The sequence below is a fragment of the Choloepus didactylus genome, chromosome 2 (assembly GCF_015220235.1).
Source record: "Choloepus didactylus isolate mChoDid1 chromosome 2, mChoDid1.pri, whole genome shotgun sequence".
Classification (NCBI taxonomy): domain Eukaryota; kingdom Metazoa; phylum Chordata; class Mammalia; order Pilosa; family Megalonychidae; genus Choloepus; species Choloepus didactylus.
In genome coordinates, this window is record NC_051308.1 from 96,197,436 (window position 1) to 96,216,461 (window position 19,026).

At 43.6% G+C, this 19,026-nt stretch overlaps 1 protein-coding gene across 1 annotated transcript in view; it reads right to left on the reverse strand.

Annotated features, from left to right (window-relative positions):
• Positions 1-15,121: 15,121 nt before the first annotated feature.
• TBX19 (T-box transcription factor 19) overlaps positions 15,122-19,026 on the reverse strand; it is a 28,954-nt gene continuing 25,049 nt past the window's right edge. Inside the window, exons 7-8 of the mRNA XM_037825409.1 lie at positions 18,632-18,767; positions 15,122-15,761 (exon numbers count right to left, since the gene is read on the reverse strand). Coding sequence (XP_037681337.1) covers positions 15,467-15,761; positions 18,632-18,767 — 431 coding nt within the window. The 3' untranslated portion in view covers positions 15,122-15,466. The remainder of the gene's footprint in view (positions 15,762-18,631; positions 18,768-19,026) is intronic.

The window sequence follows — 19,026 nt, forward strand, 5'->3', positions numbered from 1 at the left end:
CCACAAAGGCTTGTCTAATCTATTGGTTTTTCTGCTTCTTCCCGGCACATCTCTGCCCTCTTTCTATTCAGCAAATATTCATTCCCCATGCAGTCAAAAAAGCAGGATCCCTGAGACCCACTGGACATCCTATAAGCATGTGCCGCATGGTATAGGGTGACCAACTCATTCCTGGTAAACCAGAGCTGTCCCAGTTTTAAACTGAAAGTCCTGCATTCCAGGAAGCCCCTGACTGGTTGCCCTACATGCTTGCCACTTCCATTCTCCAGGGGTTCCCTAATTTCCCTCTGGGGCAATGAGGTGTCAGTGGTGCCCTGTATCCTCTCTGCTGGGCAAGAAATTTACTGCATCATCCTACTACTATCCATCTAGCAACAGGCTCACCAAACAGTGGCCTGATATACATATATGGACCCCAATTCAAAATCCAATGGGCCTGATCCCCTCATATGAAAGATGACAAAATCCTTCCTCATTTCATCCATTTTATCACATTTGTGACTTTTGAAAATGTAAAGCTAATTCTCAGATTTCTGAACCACTTTTGTCAGTGCTTTGGAGATAGCCCATTTTAGTTTGGGTGTCGATAAATGCTCTTTTCTCATTTTTTATTTTACATCTATCCTAAAATTAATCATACCTTCTAAAATTAAAACAAAATTTGTCAGTTTTCACTAGACTTTGAGGTCACGTATCCATTGACAACCCACAGCCTACTTACTGCTCAAGTGTTTATGGAAATCCTCCAGAGCTATCTCCCTGTTACCAATCCTTCCTGGAGGACAAGTAATGTACCACCAGAGGCTCTGCTAATACCACGATCTCCGTCTCCTGCCCTGCCCGACCCCTCATATCCTGCTTCCCTACACCCAGCCTCTTCCCAACTGTGAGCACAGACCTTTCCTTAATTCTCCCTAGCTGAGACCTGGTGTAAATTTGACAAGAAACTAAGGGTACAATACAGAGTAACTTGCAACTGCTCCTACTTGTGCCCTCAGTTCAGGAGTGATTTGAGTTATTGTTGGGAGCATGGATTTTACCATCAGATAGGTCTGAGCTGTCCCTTACACTGGAAAACCCATTTCTGAGCCTGTGTCTTCATCTGTAACATGGAGAAAATAATAGTACCTACCCCACACAAAAACTTTTGCACAAATGTTCATAGCGGCATTCTTCATAATAGCCAAAAAGTAGAAACAACACAAACGCCCATCTACTGATGAATGGGTGAACCCAATATGATACATCCATACAGTGGAATATTATTCGGCCACAGGAAGAATGAAGTACCAATAGATACCAAAACATGGATGAACCTCAAAAACATGATGCTAAGTAAAAAAGAAACAGTCATAAAAGACCATATATTGTATTATCCCATTTATATGAAATGTCCAGAATGGGCAAATTTATTGGGAAAAAACAGTACATTAGCGGTTGCCTAGGGCTGGGGGAAAGGTGAGGGGAGCAGGAGAGGGGTGGAGGGGGGTGACTGCTAATGAATACAAGATTTCTTTTGGGAATGATAAAAATGATCTAAAATTAGATTATGGTGATGGTTGTACTACTCTGTAAATAAACTTTTAAAAACCATTGAATTGTACATTTAAGCAGGTGAACTTTATGGTAAGTAAATTATATACCAAAAAAGCTGTTTTAAAAAATTAACACCTACCTTGTAGGCTCATTAAAGGATTAGATTAGATACTGCATGTAAAGAGCTTAGCACAGTGCCTAACATATAATATATAAGTTCTCAATACATGTTAGCAATTACAACCAGCACACAGTTGTCCAACCACAAGATATTTCAGTGAGTCATTCTTAAATAGCATCAAGTGTAGGAGAACATCAGCACTGGCATTTAGGTTGAGCTGCAACAAGCCTGTCTTGTTTTGTTTGTTTTGCCATCTTCCTGTCCTCCCAAGTAAGATGAAGGTCATGACTTTGCTGCTTTCCTGAGGTGCTCCCCTCAGCACCAGCAATTAACTCTAACAAAGGGGTGTAGAGAAGAGAATGACAGAGAAGAAGGGAGGAAGAGAAGAAGGGAGGGAGGGAGGGAGGAAGCAAACATGATACACTCCAGCAGAGTGAGGTCTAAAAATACGCCAAAAAGAGAAATGTTTCTCCCAAAGAGAAACTATCTTAAAAAGACACAACTTTGACTAAAATATGCACAGAATTTTATTTTGCCCAACCAAACATGTGGCTTCCCCATCTTAAATTCCCAAACATTGCTAAGGATTATTTCTACAAATTCTGAATTAATACGTATGGAATACGTACCACAGGACAGGCGTGGGTGCAAGGTGTGAAAGATATAGAGATGAAAGACAGTCTTTCTCCTCAAGTATAACCAAGACAGACACCCCATCCTCTAACAGCAAAATAAATCATTAATTTAATTTTATAGCTACAGTGACTGCCAGCAACCACCTGCTAAAGTTAAAAGAAATCTATGGGACATTTTCACTGTCTCTCACCACTCACTGCGGTGGACACTCCTTCCCCAGGCATCCCGCTCAGCAATTTTAGGCCAGGCCCCAATTTTTAAACTCTCATGATCAACCCTTTTGACTCACACACCATCCATTTTTCTCAAGACACACCAGTGTCCAGGTGGCTGCAAGTCTCACTGTGGGTCCAGAAGCATCTGTTACCCCAATCATCTTTGGGTAGAAACCCACTCAAACTACCCATCCATTTTGGTGAATTTTGTCTTAGTGATCTTATTATACTCTTCATGCTTCCCAATCTTGAATTGAGCTATTCCAGGCCATCCAATATATATCATTAAATTCTAACCACAAAGAGAAAATGTCAAGATCTGAATCTCTTTCCTTCCAGGAAACCACCATGTTCCTGTCTGGATTTGCCCAATCCTGCTCTGCAACCTCTAATCTCCAAACCCTCCCCCTCCATCAAGTATATAGGAGGCATTCCACAGCTCCACCTTCCAAAACTGGCCCTGCTTCACCAAAACTGACTGTTACACTCTTCCCCACAGCCCCATCCCTCAAAAAATGATCATCCCAGAACAAAACGAGTTGGCCCAAAGGTTTATTGACCTCCTTCAGGGACAGGAACCTCTCCACTAAATAAATCTACTCATTCATACACATGCCCATGCACACATGCAGTTACTCCCACAGGGCACTCCAAATCAAAGTGGTCAGAACCAAAGAAAGTGAATTGCAGATTCATCCGTAATGGGATCAGAAGGAACATTTGACCAATTTCCCATTCCAGTCTCTGTTTAATTCTACCCCAAATCCTAATATAAGCCTGACAAGTAGTTCTGGCCTCCAGGTTTCCCAAACTCAAGTCCCCACCACTGCTCTCCTCCCTTATGCTCATGCCTGTGACAACAGTAGCAGAGGGCAGGGTAGATTGTCCCCAGGCCTCTCTGTGCATTCACCTATGGGACTAAGTGCCAGTTCCTTGTTAACAATTCTTAGACTGACTCTCAATGGACCCAAAGCCTGGATTTTCTCCACAGAGGGATATGGTATCTTTACAATATTTTGTTCGTCCTAGAAAAATACTGCCTCAGGGATTTTCCCTCAGCTATAGGAGGCTGGGGTAAGCACAAGGAAAAATAAGTTTGGGCATAATCTTATTCTTATTCATTGGAAAATATGCCACTATATAATATTAAAGGTGTTCTCTTTTGTTTCATAGATGAGGAAATCAAAGACCAGAAAGATGAGATAACTTGTTCCACTCCAGTAAGAAGCGGAGATGTCTTTTCAGGTCTCTTGCTATATGTCCAATGGTCTTTCCACTATAGTTTCTAGACTGGCATTCACTGCAAGTGAAATTTTGTTGATCTTCAAGATCTTCACTGCAGAGAGTCCTTATTTTTTATAACGTTAAACTTAAAAACCTTCTGCACAGGTACAAACACCTACCTGTCAGTACCAAAGCTCAACTGAGCTTTAGCAACAAAGGAAGCCAACTCTATTGCCCCCAGTCTAAGCCCATATGCTTGGTGGGTCCTCACACAGTGACTTAAAATTTAGGAGTAGACTAACTGCTCATTCTCCACTTCTGTCCCTGCTCCTCTCTGCCTCCATCACCAACTGCAGAAGGATAGATAAAAACATGCCCTTAGAAAAAAGATGATTGCTGCAAAATACCTCACATATCTGTCAATTTCCTCCTTACCCTGCCTTGCCACATTTAGTCTATACTTTCTTATTTTCTCTCTGATGGCCAAACATCAGCCATGTTTTACAGTCATCAATAATCTCTTCATCTCAATAACACTTACCTGCACAATACCCTATTCTCTCGGGAGCTCTCTTAGTTACTAAATAATATGATAAATTACATCGCCTGCAGAATTAATAGGCAATCGTAAATTAACTAGATACTTGTGAAAGACTGAATTGTGTCCTCCAAAAAGATTTGTTGAAGTCTTAATGCCCAGGACCTCAGAATATGACCTTATTTGGATATAGGGTCATTACAGATGGAATCAGGCAAGTTAAAATGAGGCTGTGCTGGTGTAGGATGGGCCCCTAATTCAATATGACTGGTGTCCTTGTAAGAAGAGGAAATTTGGGTCTAGCTGGGGAGCTGGATGGGAGATGGAAACACTATGGGAAGACTAAGGTAGAAACTGCCATGGATTGCCAGCAAGCCACTGCCAGGAGCCGGAAGAGACATGAAACAGGTCCTTCTCTACGGACTTCGGAGGGAGCAGGGCCCTCCCAACACCTTGATTCCGGACGTCTGTCCTCCAGAACTATAAGACTGTAAGTTTCTGTTGTTTCAAGCAACCCAGTTTGTGGTTCTTTACTACGGTAGCCCCAGCAAACTAAGACAACCCTCTTCACAGATAATATTTATATCATAGAAGAAGTTTTTACATCTTAACCCAAACAACATGAAAATTTGTCAAAAAAAATATGGAGTAAGTCAGGGCCCAGGAGGTAGAGACTTGGAGGAATCCTTTGACAACAGCTTTCAATTCCGAATACCTATGCCGTGGCCTACTTCCTGTTAGGTTCAGAGCCGTTCAAGAATCCACACAAACGCAGCCAGTCATGGTTTAAGTAGAGAATTTAAGGTTTATTAGAGGAAGAAAGCAGGTGGGAGCCATCAGAAAAGAACGAAAGGAAAAATGGCTCCAGCCCTCTATCTGAGAGCAGCATTTTTTAAAGGAAAAACCCACGTTGGGTGTTGGGGGGGAAGGTCCTGCTGAGTGTGTCCTGGGCCTCGATTGGGTGAGTGCTTATCAGTTTCTGCTGACTGGTTACTAGGGTTTTAACTCACTACTCTTCTTTGATGTGCACTATATTATCTATGTGGAGGAAGCAGGCCTTTTGGCTTGTTTGCGGTCATTCATCTTTATGGGGATATCTGATCTTGCCTTGTCTGCCCCCTGGAGTCTAGGTGCCACTGTGACTGGGATTCCTAAAACAGCCTTCAACCCTTAGTTTATGGCACACCTGGTATTTATGAGATAAGCAGCAGGGCCCGTGGATCAGACATTCCTTCTATATGTTAGACTCTTTTTCTGGGGCCTGACACTTCCTTTATGGGTAAGATTAAACCAACATTTTCTCCTTTGGAAAGTGAGTGAACCACAATAATTGTAAAAAACATTTTTTAAAAAATATTTCAGCTGCAAGAAGTGCACGGAGGTTGAATTATCTTGCTATATATTCTAGTGTAATTTGGGGTTGGGGAGAGAGTGAAGGTCTACAAAAAGGAGGAAACCATTCCCACTGCCAGTCATCCAAAGAGAGGATGGGAAATCAAAGAAGGGACACTCCTGCTTTTTTCTGGGCATCAGTTTCCTGGTTTGGCCATCAAGGAATTTAGATATCTATTGAGAGTGTCTCAGTCAATGGTGAAAAGATGGTCTTCCTAAATGGGGAGCTGGGTGGGGGGCTAGACAGAGTACCACAGGCATAGTGTTCAGACACAAAAGAGCAACTACCCTTTGTTCCCATGTATATGAAGGTTGAGAACAGGTTCAACCAATACTGGGTGATAGAGGTCAAAGTAGTGCTTAACTTTAGAGAAGGGCATTGCCTGGGAGGGGGCACAAGGAAGCCTCCTGGGGTGCTGGAAATATTCTATATTTCATCTTGTTGGGCTTTCACAGGTATATGCATATATAAAAAATTCATTAAGCTGTACCCTTAAGATCTGTGCACAGACTGAACGTTATACTTCAATACCAATAAACCAAAGATGATTAGCCTCGGTTTTGAGAACCAAGTTTTCTAGATGTGTGTAACCCATAAGGTTTACGCTCCCTTAAAAGCCCTCCTCTCTGGGTTAAAAGACATCACAACCTGACCTGTGTGTCTCTGTGGGATGAGTGTGAGTCCAAGCCTGAGCCACAGGGACACAGCCCAGTGTGGTGGAGGCTGCTGTGATTTTTAAGGATTCTGGAGGAATCTAGAGCTACAAAATCCAGCCACCCTTCCTCACAGAACACTCTCCCTCAGTTGCCCGCTGAGGAGGCCTGGGTCTGGTTTCACTCGTGGTAATGGTGGTCTCCCTTGAGGCCCCTGCGTCTCCGGTTCTTGTGATCCAAGGTTCTAACCACAGTGAGTTAAGACGTCTGCAGGATTGCCCAGCAGACAAGCTGAACTGTGGGGACAACCAGAACACACACACTCAGGACCCAGCCCCAACGTGGAAATGGTCTCCACTAGTGAACCAGAGAAAGAACAGCATCTGTCCAACTAGCAGTGGGACTTGTGTTCTACACAGAATCCAGCCAGTACAGTCCTGCAGAAACCTTATGTTGGGTTTCCCAATGGGAAAACCTTCTTGGATCACCTTGGTCCCTTTTCTGGGGTAGACTAGTAACATGTGCTAGTGAAACTTTCTACCTGCCATAGCTTTTAACCACATTCCTTAATAGATATTTTCAATTCAGTTTTGTTTGCAATAAATCACACATTTAAATTTCATGTCCCCCATTTTGAGGAATTAAGTGCATTTTTTTATAGAACTAATATAGCCTGTAACATAATGAAATGTGGAACTAATGAGCCTTTGTGATTTGCACAGGCCGGGCTGCTTGAACCTTCTGTAGTAAACAGGATTCTTTGGTAGTGAGTGACAAAAACTCCTGAACTAATTGAATCTGCTCAAAGGGACAGAGTCATATACAAACATGGCAACCACCACTACAAGCATGTAGATGTGGGGGGAGAGGAGGTGGTTCCCCCAAGAGTGTAGAGGAGTGGGACCCTATTACCCAAAGAAGGTTAGGATGCTTGGCAGATGTTTCACAGATGTCTTTACAGTAAAGATGATGGATAAATTTTGGTATCTTCAGACCACAGAGGCTCAGTTATCAGGAAGGAAAAGAAGAACTAGTAGCCACCATTGGCTCCCATCCGAGAGTATTATGGGATGCCAGCATGATGCAGCACCTGAGGTGACCCTGTGTTTGCCTAGACTCTAAGGGAGTGCAGGGATCATAGAGAAAAGTGTACAGTGGGAGGTCTGCTAAGGTTCCCGAGAGGGTGCCTCCACTCACCTGCCCTCACAGTCATCCACTCTCTCTTCTGAATCAAAAATTTTACCTCTCGATAGAGTATCAGCAAATCATGATGTAAAAGATGATCTTAAATCTCCCTTGATCCCACATCCCCTCCAGCTACCACCCCATTTCTCTGCTGCTCTTTAAAGCCAAACTCCTTAAAAGAGTTATTTTTACTCCCTGATTTGGCTGCCTAAACCCCATGCTCTCTCTTTTAAAAAATCTTATCATGGAAAGTTTCATACATAAAAATAGAGTATTTATTGTATCCATCACTGAGCCTCAACAGTTGTTAACACACTCCCGAGCCTTCTTGAATTCACTCTGATTAGACTTTCTTCCCCACCACCTCACTAAAATAGGTCTCCAGTGTTCTCCACATTGACAAATCTAATGGCCATTTTTTTCAGTCTTCATCTTAATTGATCTTTCAGCAGCATTTGATTTTGTTGAATATCCCCCCTTCTTGAAACGTATTCTTTACTTGGCTTCCAGGACCCACTCTATCTTGATTCTCCTTCCACCTTCCTGGTCATGCCTTCTCAGTGTCCTTGGCTGTTCCTTCTCATGTCTATGAGTCCAAGTACTGGAGCAACCCAGGGCTTGGTCTTCAGACCTCTTTTCTTCCAATTCTATGGCTGTTATGCTGATGATTCCCGAAGTTTATCTCCAGCCTCAACCTCTCCCCTTAATTCCAGGCATACGTTTCCAATGATCTGCTCAACACCCACACTCAAATAGGCATCTCAGTCACAATATGACCAAAACTGAATTGCTGAATTCCCACCTCAAACCCACTCCTCCTCTTCCCCTTCTTGGTACACAACCACACTTCCAGGGCCCCTCACCATGCTTCAATCAAACCCAGCACCAGCGTGTCCTTTCCATTCTCCCTGCCTGGAATTTTCTTCCCCAGGTAACTGTAGGGCTCAAATATCACCTCATCAGAAAGGCTTCCCTTATCATCTTATCTAATATGAGATGCTTCCCCTTCTCCTCACTCTCTAGCCTCCTTATCCTGCTTTACTTTTCTTTATCACAACTAACCTCAGCTGACATAATCTATTTAATTATTGCCACCCATGTGGCGCACACACACACCCCTTCAGGGTAAGAGCAGGGACTTTGTCTCTTTCATCTGCTGCTGTGTCCCCATTGTCTGGGGACTTCAACTTCAGGTGTTTGGAGTCAAGCACTCCGGGGTTAAGCTCCCAAGTTTCCATTTCCTTAAATATTAAACAGAGCACTCAATGATAATTTTCATCACCATCATCTTAGAGTGATTTTCACATTTTCCCCACTGCTATGTTCTATCTTTATAATGTTGATATTTGTTTAGGACTAAGGCGGGAACCCAAGGGCCATGACGCTAGGAAAGACGGGATTCTACAGCCCTCCTGGGTGGATGCCAAATATGAAAAGATTCCAAACACTTACAAAGAGAAACTAAGAGTGGGGCTGCCATGACAAAGGGTGAGAATCACAAAGGCAGGTGGTTTATCCTTTTCTCTTCTGGCAATATTCCCTTCACTACTATATGTCCCATTTCTCCCTACCCCCATTAAATAATGTGCCTGGTTGGCTGGTTATGACAGGTTGGAAGAGGGCTGAAATAATAAAATATGTGATGTTATGCCAGAGAAAAGGTTTTATGAGAGCTATGTAAGTCGGGCAACTAGCCTTCTTCCTTAACATCAAAATCCTTATTTTTGGTTAACTATTGCCTGTACATACAATGGAATATTGAGCAACTGCAAGAAGGAGTAAAGCTGTGAGACATGCAACGAGGTGAATGGATCCTGTAGACAGCATTTTGAGTGAACAATGCCAGAAACAAAGGCAAACAGTATAATGCCTCACCAATACGGACTAACTACAATGTGTAAACTCAGAATTGAGTCTTAGAGCACAGCTTATCAGGGGAACAATTATTGTAATGGTCCCTAGATTGTAAGCTCTTACAGCAGTCATATCTATTCCTGAACTGTATTGGCTATCTCCAGATTCTGAGATGCTGATCCCTTTGTGTTTAACCTGATCGATCCCTGGAATTATGGGTATCTGTGTGACACCAGAAACTCAGAGCTATAGCTCGGCAGATATGAATGTCAGTATTAGCATATATACCAACTATTTAAAATGCTGCAAAACAGTCCAGACTCCAATTAGAAATATGAATGAAGCAGATCTGGTTAGGACTAGGGCAAATTGGGCCAAAGTGTAAAAGATACTACTGACTGTGTTTTAAAACTTCAACTTCCATGTGAGACCAAGGGAACAGATGTTTAGTTGGTGCAGGATCTATATTCCCTAAACAATTTAACTTGTACAGTTTGTTCAAATACCATAATTACATGGAACTTTGAATAAGAAGTGAGACCTGGTAGGTTTGTACAGGTTAGGGTGAAATAGCAACACATCCCAAAGTAATTTGGGCACAGAATAAAAATACACATGCAGGGCCTCCCTGAGGAGCTGGGGGAAATGCAGAGGTGTTGGACTTCCTCACCTGGACTGATGCTGATGTTCTCACAAACATTGGGAACTGGCGGTTTGGTGTGCCGAGCCCTCAGTCTAAGGACTTGCCCTTATGAAGCTCATTGCTGCAAAGGAGAAGCTAAATCTGCTTGTAGTTTTGCCTGAGAATCTCCCTCTGAGTGCCTTTTTGTTGCTCAGATGTGGCCCTCTCTCTCTAGCTAAGCCAACTCGGCAGGTGAACTCACTGCTCTCCCCACTGCTTGGGACCTGACTCCCAGGGGTTTAAATCTCCTGGCAATGCAGGATATGACTCCCAGGGGATGAATCTGGACCCAACCTAGTGGGATTGAAAACATCTTCTTGACCAAAAAGGGGATGTGAAATGAAACAAAATAAAGTTTCAGTGGCTGAGAGATTCCAAATGGAGGCAAAAGATTACGCTGGTTGGCACTCTTATGCACTATATAGATAACCCTTTTTAGGTTTAATGCATTGGAATAGCTAGAAGTAAATACCTGAAGCTATCAAACTGCAACCCAGTAGCCTTGACTCTTGAAGATGATTGTATAGCAATGTAGCTTACAATGGGTGACAGTGTGATTGTGAAAACCTTGTGGAGCACACTCCCTTTAACCACTGTATGGATGGATGAGTAGAAAAATGGGGACAAAAACTGGGTGAAAAATAAGGTGGGGGGGGTGATTTGGGTTTTTCTTTTTTAATTTTATTTTTTATTCTTATTCTTGCTTTTTCTGGTATAAGGAAAATGTTCAAAAAATAGATCAGGGTGATGAATACACAACTGTATGATGGTACTGTGAAAAGCTGATTGTACACCACAGATGATTGTATGATATGTGAATATATCTCAACAAAACTGAATTTAAAAAATTTAAAAAAAAAAATCCTTATTTTATTCAAGGTTAAATTGCATCCAGCTTTTAAAAAAAAATTACTCATCCTCTTTTGCAGCTAGGTATGACCATTTGACTAAGTTCTGGCCATGTGGTATATGAGACTTCTAAGAAGGTTGGTTAAATAAGCTTACTCAGCTGGAGAAGACCTCCCTTTGTGCCCTTCTCCTTTCCTTCTTTTCTGTGTCCTGGAGTACTGTTGTGATGACCGGTGCTCCAGCAGCCAATGTGAGGTGATCTTGAGGATGGCAGTCATGAGCTGAGAATGGTGGAGTAGAAAGGTAGAAGAATTGGGTCCCTGATGACTTTGTGGAACCACTACACAAGCTCTGAACTGTCTACCTCTGATCCTCTGATTTCTTTTGTATAAGAGACTAAATACCTGCATGTGTTTTGAGTTTTCTATAAATTGAAGCCAGACATAATCCCAACTGATGCAGTTTCCCAAAACCTCAAAGACTTTAGCAGTAAAAAAAAACCCCAGGAACTCTGAATATCTGCATCTATCCTTTGCCTCTGCCCTGCTGTACCACCACCTGCACATGGGCAGAGGAGTGGGAAGTGGGACCTCAGGCATCATTATGGTTCTGCCCTTGGCATAGTCAGCAAATCATCCTGGGCCCCAAGAACCTATGACCTTTCTTTCTCTCAGCTCTTCCCTTATACCTTTTTTGGGCACTGCATAGCCTCATCCTAACCTCTGTTTCCTGATTCTCTTACTCCCTCTGTACACCAACCTGGCCAGAAGCCAACAACAAACAGTCAATAGTGGGAATGGGTGGAGAAAATAGAACGGAGGGAGTTGAATGGTGCCACTTGAATGCCCAGTTGCCATGTTCCAACTTTGACTAACCCACAGTTCCATAAGACAGATTTCATATTGTGGTGATTTGAAACTATATGTACCCCCAGAAAATCATGTTCTTAAAGTTAATCCATTCCTGTAGGTGTGGACCCATTGTAAGTAGGATCTCTCAATAAGGCTACTTCAGTTAAGTCCCAGGGTGGGTCTTAATCCTCTTACTGGAGTCCTTTATGAGAAGGAAACTCTGACAGAGACAGAGAAAGCCACAGAAGCAAGAAGCTGCAATCAACGGAACCTAGAAGAGAAGGGAGAGACCAGCAGACACCATGTGGCACAGGAACCAAGGATCGCTGGCAGCAGATCATCAGGAAGAAAGCATCACCTAGATGATGCCTTGATTTGGACATTTTCCCAGACTCTAACCACACGTGTATAAATTCCCATTGTTGAAGCCCAATCATTTCAGGGTATATTGCTTCTGGCAGCCTAGCAAACTAAAACAATATTCTTCACAAATGCGATATTTGAACTTGCTGGTATCCAACTAAAGTTAGTGCAGTCTTGGAAAAAAGAGTGACTGGCACCTACCTCTTGTTGAAATTTTTCCTTAAGACCTTAGTGTTTTCACTCCTCCATAATGCCCCCTGCCTACCTTTTCCTCCCCAGTTCTAGGAGGTGCCCGCCTAGTGAGCTGGAGGATGCAGCAGTCTCCTGCGGGTACCTGCCTTCAGTGTGGTGGGCAAAGATCTTGGTGACAAGGCTGGGGGAGGAGAGAGCTGGTGAGATCACACGAGGGGAGAGACTTTCAGACAGACCAGGCTTTGGGGAGAGTTGAAATTGCTGCCATCGGACTGAAAGAATTACATACTCCTTCTATTCAAGGGGCATTTTGGTTTCTCTTAAATTTCATGTGAAAGTCCTGAAAACCAGAAGAGGCAACATTTTTGCTTTATAATAAGCTGGGCAAGAAGATACAAGGGCCAGGGAACCGGCTTTCTTGGTTCCAAAGCTTGACTAACACATTACATATTCTGTCATTTATTGAACTGACTTAAGGATTTAGTGTTGTTCCTCCCAATCAGAAATTAACCCCAGACTATCTGGAGAAAAGACTGGAAAGTCTTTGGCTCTGGTTGAATGGCTAACAACAAATAGAGATCCTTTATGCAGAACCAACTATCATGTTGTGTTTAAAAATCACGCAGCTTCCAAGTTAAGTATCTGATAAGACTGATGAGTGAGACATGATCACCCCAAACTCAGCTCATGTTTTTTGGACCAAATTCACCTAAACAATACAAATGAAAAAGAATGAAGGCTAGTGGCTTCTCTCTGTTTTGTGCCTCTGGCCCAAATCTTCTGTCTCCTCAAGGCTGGGGAGAGATGCCAGAAGGGAAAGACTAAGGATAAATTTCCATAGACTAATTGTACTTGCTAAGCATTTGGTGCATGACTAATTGCTGCAGTGAGTGATGAAGAGAATTTTGCCAAACCTGCTGGGGTAAAAGGAGGTCACAGTAACCTAAAGTTCTAACAGAATGAGTAATGGCCACTTTTTAAAACTTACCAAAATACCATCTTGCAGAGTTGCTAATATATTAATATCTTAATGGCATGTAATGGTGTCCCAGAGGGACCAGAGAACCAGGGGGCAGTCCTGCCTCAGAAGCGTGCTGAGGAGACAGCTTTGCAAATAGTTGTTGGTACATTTTGCCTCGGTCACTCACACAACAAATTAGGAGCCCTCATCTCCCACTGGGCAACCCCAAGTGAGGTAATGTGGCTTCCCAGGACACCATATTCATGGAGTGGCATTGTTTCCTGAGATTCTAGTCCAAACAATGGAATGGCACAGAAATATCCAGGCTTACACAGGGGTTCTCAGGCAATGCTAACCACCACGTGCTGAAAGAACTTTCTCTGTTGAATGAGCCAAGGATGAAATAGTGCCATGTCTGGATTCCCCAAGACTAAGGCTTGGAGTGAAGTGGGTTTGTATCAGCTCAGCTGACAGAGTAGTGGTGAAGCAACTGAGTGGAAACTTAACTCCTTCAATGACGGCCCAAGAAGGGCTGTGCAGCAAGTGCGGTCTACTGCTGATGCTTTGACAACTGCTCATCCACCCAGGCCTGGAAACCTCACTTCCATGTCATCAGCACACCCAGTACTGGGTAGAAAAAGCAAAGGAAAACAAATGAAAATGATTTTGCTCATCGGTTTCAGCAAAGATCTTGGCTGGAGCAGTGACAGAAACTCTTTTCTGAAATGAGGGTCCTGGACTATTTAGCATCCTATTCCTCTCATGTAGGCAAGTAGTTTCCAGTCCTAGCTTTTTGACCGTCACATGGCCCACCTGTTTGAAATGCAGGCTCTGATCCAATAGGAGTGGAGTGGTGCTTGGAACATATATTTCTCACGGGTGCTCCAGGGTATCCCAGCACAGGAGATCCATGTACCAGCATTTGGAAACAATTGTTTCAGCATACCCTGGTCTTCACAGAGTTGGTTGTACCTCAGATGAAGAGCCCAGGGTGACACCTAGCTCTTGGGCTCCCCCACTAACATGCTACCTTGTTATGGGACACATGACTCTGAGCTCTGCCCCCCAGCAGCTCTGTGGCCATCCTCTTAGCACATATACACTTCACACCAATTCATTTCAGCAAACATTTATTGGGCACCTATTCTAAGCAAGGCATGAGAGCATATTATGGGGTAGAGAAAAACAAGATGGCTAGGCCTCGCCCTCCAGGAACTTACAGTCTAGGGGGAGAAAGATTCACTTGCAGGTAGCAAAAATACAAGGCAACATGTGGTGAACACTATAACAGAGGCAAAAAATGGTGAGGGAGCAGAAAAAAATCCAATATGCTTAGGCAGACCAGATGTGCAATGCAGGGAGTGGTTTCAGACGGCCCCTGGAAGATGGTAGGATTTGCACGGGTAAGTTGGTGTGCAAAGGACACTCCAGGCATAGGTGAAGGTATAAAGGTGAGAAAGAGCAATGAAAGTCCAGAGAACAAGAGATGTCTGCCTTACTCCAATATAAGATGCTAGAGGGGTACCAGAAGAAGCTAAAGCTGGAGAAGTGATTTGTGGCTGGAATGGAGAAGATCATTTTTTATTAAGGAGATTTGACTTCATTCCGTAAACAAGAGTGAGCCGTCAAAGGTTTGTTTGCAAGGGAGTGACATGACATCATAATTTCTTCAATTCCAGCCCACTGCTACGAGTAATATATGATTAGCTCTGTATATTTTTAACCACTCTCTGTGAACTCAGGCCCACTCTTGGTCTGAAAGCAGGAGCCAAGCTGGGGCCCTGTTACCACACATACTTCCCAGGGCTGCACAAAGCTAAGAAGCAATAGCCTCAGGTGAGGTAAACTTTGAGCTCACTTAACACCGTTGCACCACCTCCACAGAACAGGAAGTGAAGCCTTCTAAGGACCTTCTCAGAGTAAGGAGCAGGGCACAAGGAAGGTATTCAATGAGCTTTTGACACCTAAGAGGGCATGGATAAGCGTGAGAGGAAATGGAATGCAAAAGAAAATGGCGGAGAGATGGAAGTGACAGAACTAGCATCATCCAAACTAAACCATCTCCTGGTAGGCCTTGTGGTATAACCTGCCCCACACCCCAACTCTCTTGGTGAGGAGACCCTGCCATCTGACTCAGTGGAATCAGTAAAGGGGGTTTCTAAGTGCTCTGTACATAGAATGTTCTCTGCTGACACCCTTCCCTGGGATGCTGCCTAACTGTCCAGTGAGGGAGGAGACTGGCTTCCACCCCCACCTGGGCCACCCCAGCCCGAGAACGGATGCGAGGCCACGGCCGTCCAGGTGGACACAGCAATGCTGGTCAGCGAGGGCTCCCCCAGAACCTCCACTCCAGCCGAGGTGGGTGTCTGGGAGGAGAGCACAGAATGGGGCGCAGTCACAGCTGGGTTACCCAGGAGAAAGGCACCCGGGGGGCTGGCGTGCACCTCGGGGCCCGGCCCGGCAGCAGCCCCGCCACTGTTGCTGATGGTCCACAGGCACGGGTAGGGGCTGCAGAGACAAAAATGGAGACCATGTGTTCGAGGACACTCGGAGAACAAGCACGGGCATGGTGCTGAGAAGGGCACAGGTCCGCAAGATGGCATCCGCCCTTGGCTTTAGCTCTAGCTCTGAGACAGATTGGCGGTTTCCTCAGAGAAGTCCAGAGAAGCCATGAGGTATGGTGGAATGAGCATGGGACTAGGTATCCTGAGACCTGGATCCTGAGTGCTGGCCCTGCCACTAGCAAGCTCTTTGATTTTTAACAAAGTTTTTCACTTCTCTGGGCCTCCCTCGCTGCATGTATAAAATGGGCAGGAGAAGAACGGGAGTTATTTAGACTACTTGATCTGTGAGGACCTCTTGCTGGCTAAGAGAGGGAGCATGGCATAATAACCAGGACATACTGGTGTCAAAAGACCTAGCTTTATCCCAGCTGTACCACTTCTCAGCTCTGTGACCTTGGATATTATTTAAGCCTCAGTTTCCTCATCATCAAGATCTGGAGTGACAATTATACCTACCTTACAGGGATTATTATGAAGATTAAATGAGAAAATGATACACAGTACCTGGTACTTGGCAAACACTCAGTAAATGTTTGTTGGTGTAATTAATTTTTCCATTCCACAAAGCAGAAACCTGATGTTCCTGGTCCCTGGCAAGAAGGCTTGGCGAGCTGTACCAATTCCTTTGGCTTCTCTTATTCTATTCCACTGGTTCTCAACTTGACTGCACATTGGAATCACCTCGCAAGTGTTTTAAAATACTAATGCCTGCATCCCACCCCCAGAGATTCTGATTTAATTGGTATGGCATGTGGCCTGGGATTCTCAGTGGCTTCCGTGTTGATTCTAACATAGAACCCTGGTGAAAATGACCACAGCTGGAACAGGCAGAATAATCCCCAATGTTCTGAGCCTTCAATTGTCCCTATGTTCTGCCTTTTCAGAGTGTCTACATTGCCTGACACTACATTGCTTGATCATAGGCTCATTACCCAATGACGGTACCAAACACATTTCTCTTTCTCTAACAAAATCTTTATGGAGTCAGGAATGGGTTAAACACACAAATGAGGAAACCAGTGGTAGCAATGCCTCTCTTCACCCTGTGCTATATTTCAGATGCCAAACACCTCCTCAGAGCATATGGAACCTGCAGGAGCCCCTGACCTCTCCCTGAGCCAGCTCAGCTTGCTGGGATTCTGGCCCCAATCTCTAGAAGAAGCTCTTCTACAAGATCCTTAGAGCCCCTTTCTGATGCCTCCTGGGCCAGTGGAGAAGCCTGAGTCACACTGCTTACTGCGTGAACTTCAGTAAGCTTGAACTGCCTCTGAGCTTTAGTTTCTTCACTGGTAAAATGGAGATTTTAATACTAGTCTTGTAGATGTGTTTGAGTACTACAGATGACTTATATAAAGTGTCAAGTAAAGAACTTGGCTCATGATTGTTTCATATCTTCTGGGATACTTCATCTTCATTCTCTCTCTTTCTGCCACTGCACAAGTCAGTGACTTCCCTTATACCCTCTAGACCGGCACTGACCATTAGAAATATAATGCAAGCCACATATGTAATTTTACATTTTCTAGTAGCCACATTAAGAAAAGTAAAAAGAAAAAGGTGAACATATTTTAATAATATTTGATATTATTATATAATAATAATTTCAAATTATAATAATCTAATATATTCAAAATACTACTATTTCAACATGCATTCAATACTAACAACTATTGAGAATTTTACACCCTTTTTTCATACTAAATCCTCAAACTCCTGTGTGTATTTTATACTTACAGCACTTCTCAGTTTGGACAAATGCTCAATAGCCAGATGTGACCGAAGTCTCCTGCACTGGACTGCACAGCCCCAGGCCCTTGGGGCCACAGCAACATCAGCCATGCCTTGTTAGATATGCAAAATCACAGGCCCCAATACAGACCTACTAATCAGATTCTGCAGTTTAACAACATCCCCAGGCAATTTTCATGCACATTAAAGTTTGAGAAGCACTGCACTAGATCAAAACTCATCACATTCTCTTAACTCTTTCTTTTCTAGATCTACAAATCACAAATCATCTGTCCTCTCCCAGGTTCTAGCTTTTATTTTGAATCCCTTTTTTTGACCTTTTCAAAATTCTGCATATCCATGTTGAACATAATATCCAATATTTACACAAAATTTTTCAGCTTATAAAACATTTTTATGCATTTTCTCATCTTGATGCTCATAATAACCCTAAAGAGTAAACCACATTATCTTCATTTTATAGATAAGAAAGCTGAAGCTTGGTAAGGTTAACGAAGTCAGCAAGAGGTAGCACTGGGACTCAAACCCACATGTGTCACTCCGAAGTCTCTTCTGTTTCCACTGCACTGCCCTGATTTCCAGAAGTCAGAACTGAATGCAGGTCTCTGGTGTGAAAATTGAGCCATGGGTCCTACATGCTGCACTTAGCCCTATCATCTGGGCACCCACGATCTGTCCCCTTATGAGAATATGGACAATCAAGGGTCTTGAATTCTCAGTGTATTTACATTTTTCCCTAATTCCATTCCCTGTAGTCCGTATCTATCTGCCACAACCACAGTTTACACCTCTTCTGACTGGTAGAGGGCAAATGATTCCAAGCCATAATGTCTTTTCCCTTTTAAAAACAAAATACCAAAGCTACAAAGGGTGCTTTCCCACCATCCCTTCTCTAGGCAGGAAAGGTCCATCCTGTTGTCACCTTCACTTCCTGGTGGCTTAGCAATCAGGACAACAGCTTAGACCAAGCCACCCTCTGGTCCTAGGAAAAAGAAGGAACTAAAGTCCCCAGTACTGAAGTAGACCCCCTGGGACCACCAGTGAGCAAGCTGGTGGGTGTCTTACCTAGGCCCAGGATTGATTGGTCCATTGGTGTGGGGTACAGACAGGATGCTGGCATGGGGTGTGGAGGACAGGGAAGTCCAGCTCTCAGGTCCCGAGAAAACTTGCAGGTTATTGCTTGAGCTTTCTATCAAATTCACTTTGGGGAAATGACAATGGTACAATTTATGGATCATGTAGAACATATAAAGGTAGTAACCAGTGACATGGTCCTAGGGGCAAAATGTAACCATGACTTGTGCTATGGTACAGTTTGTTAGTAGTATCTGAGGGACACAGAAAAGAGGGAGGAGCTTACGTCTAGTGACTGCCACCATCTGCCAGGTGCCTTTCATATCTGAATCTTCACAACTCCTTCCTTTCTCCATTTTATAGAAGAAGCTCAGAGAGATGAGGTG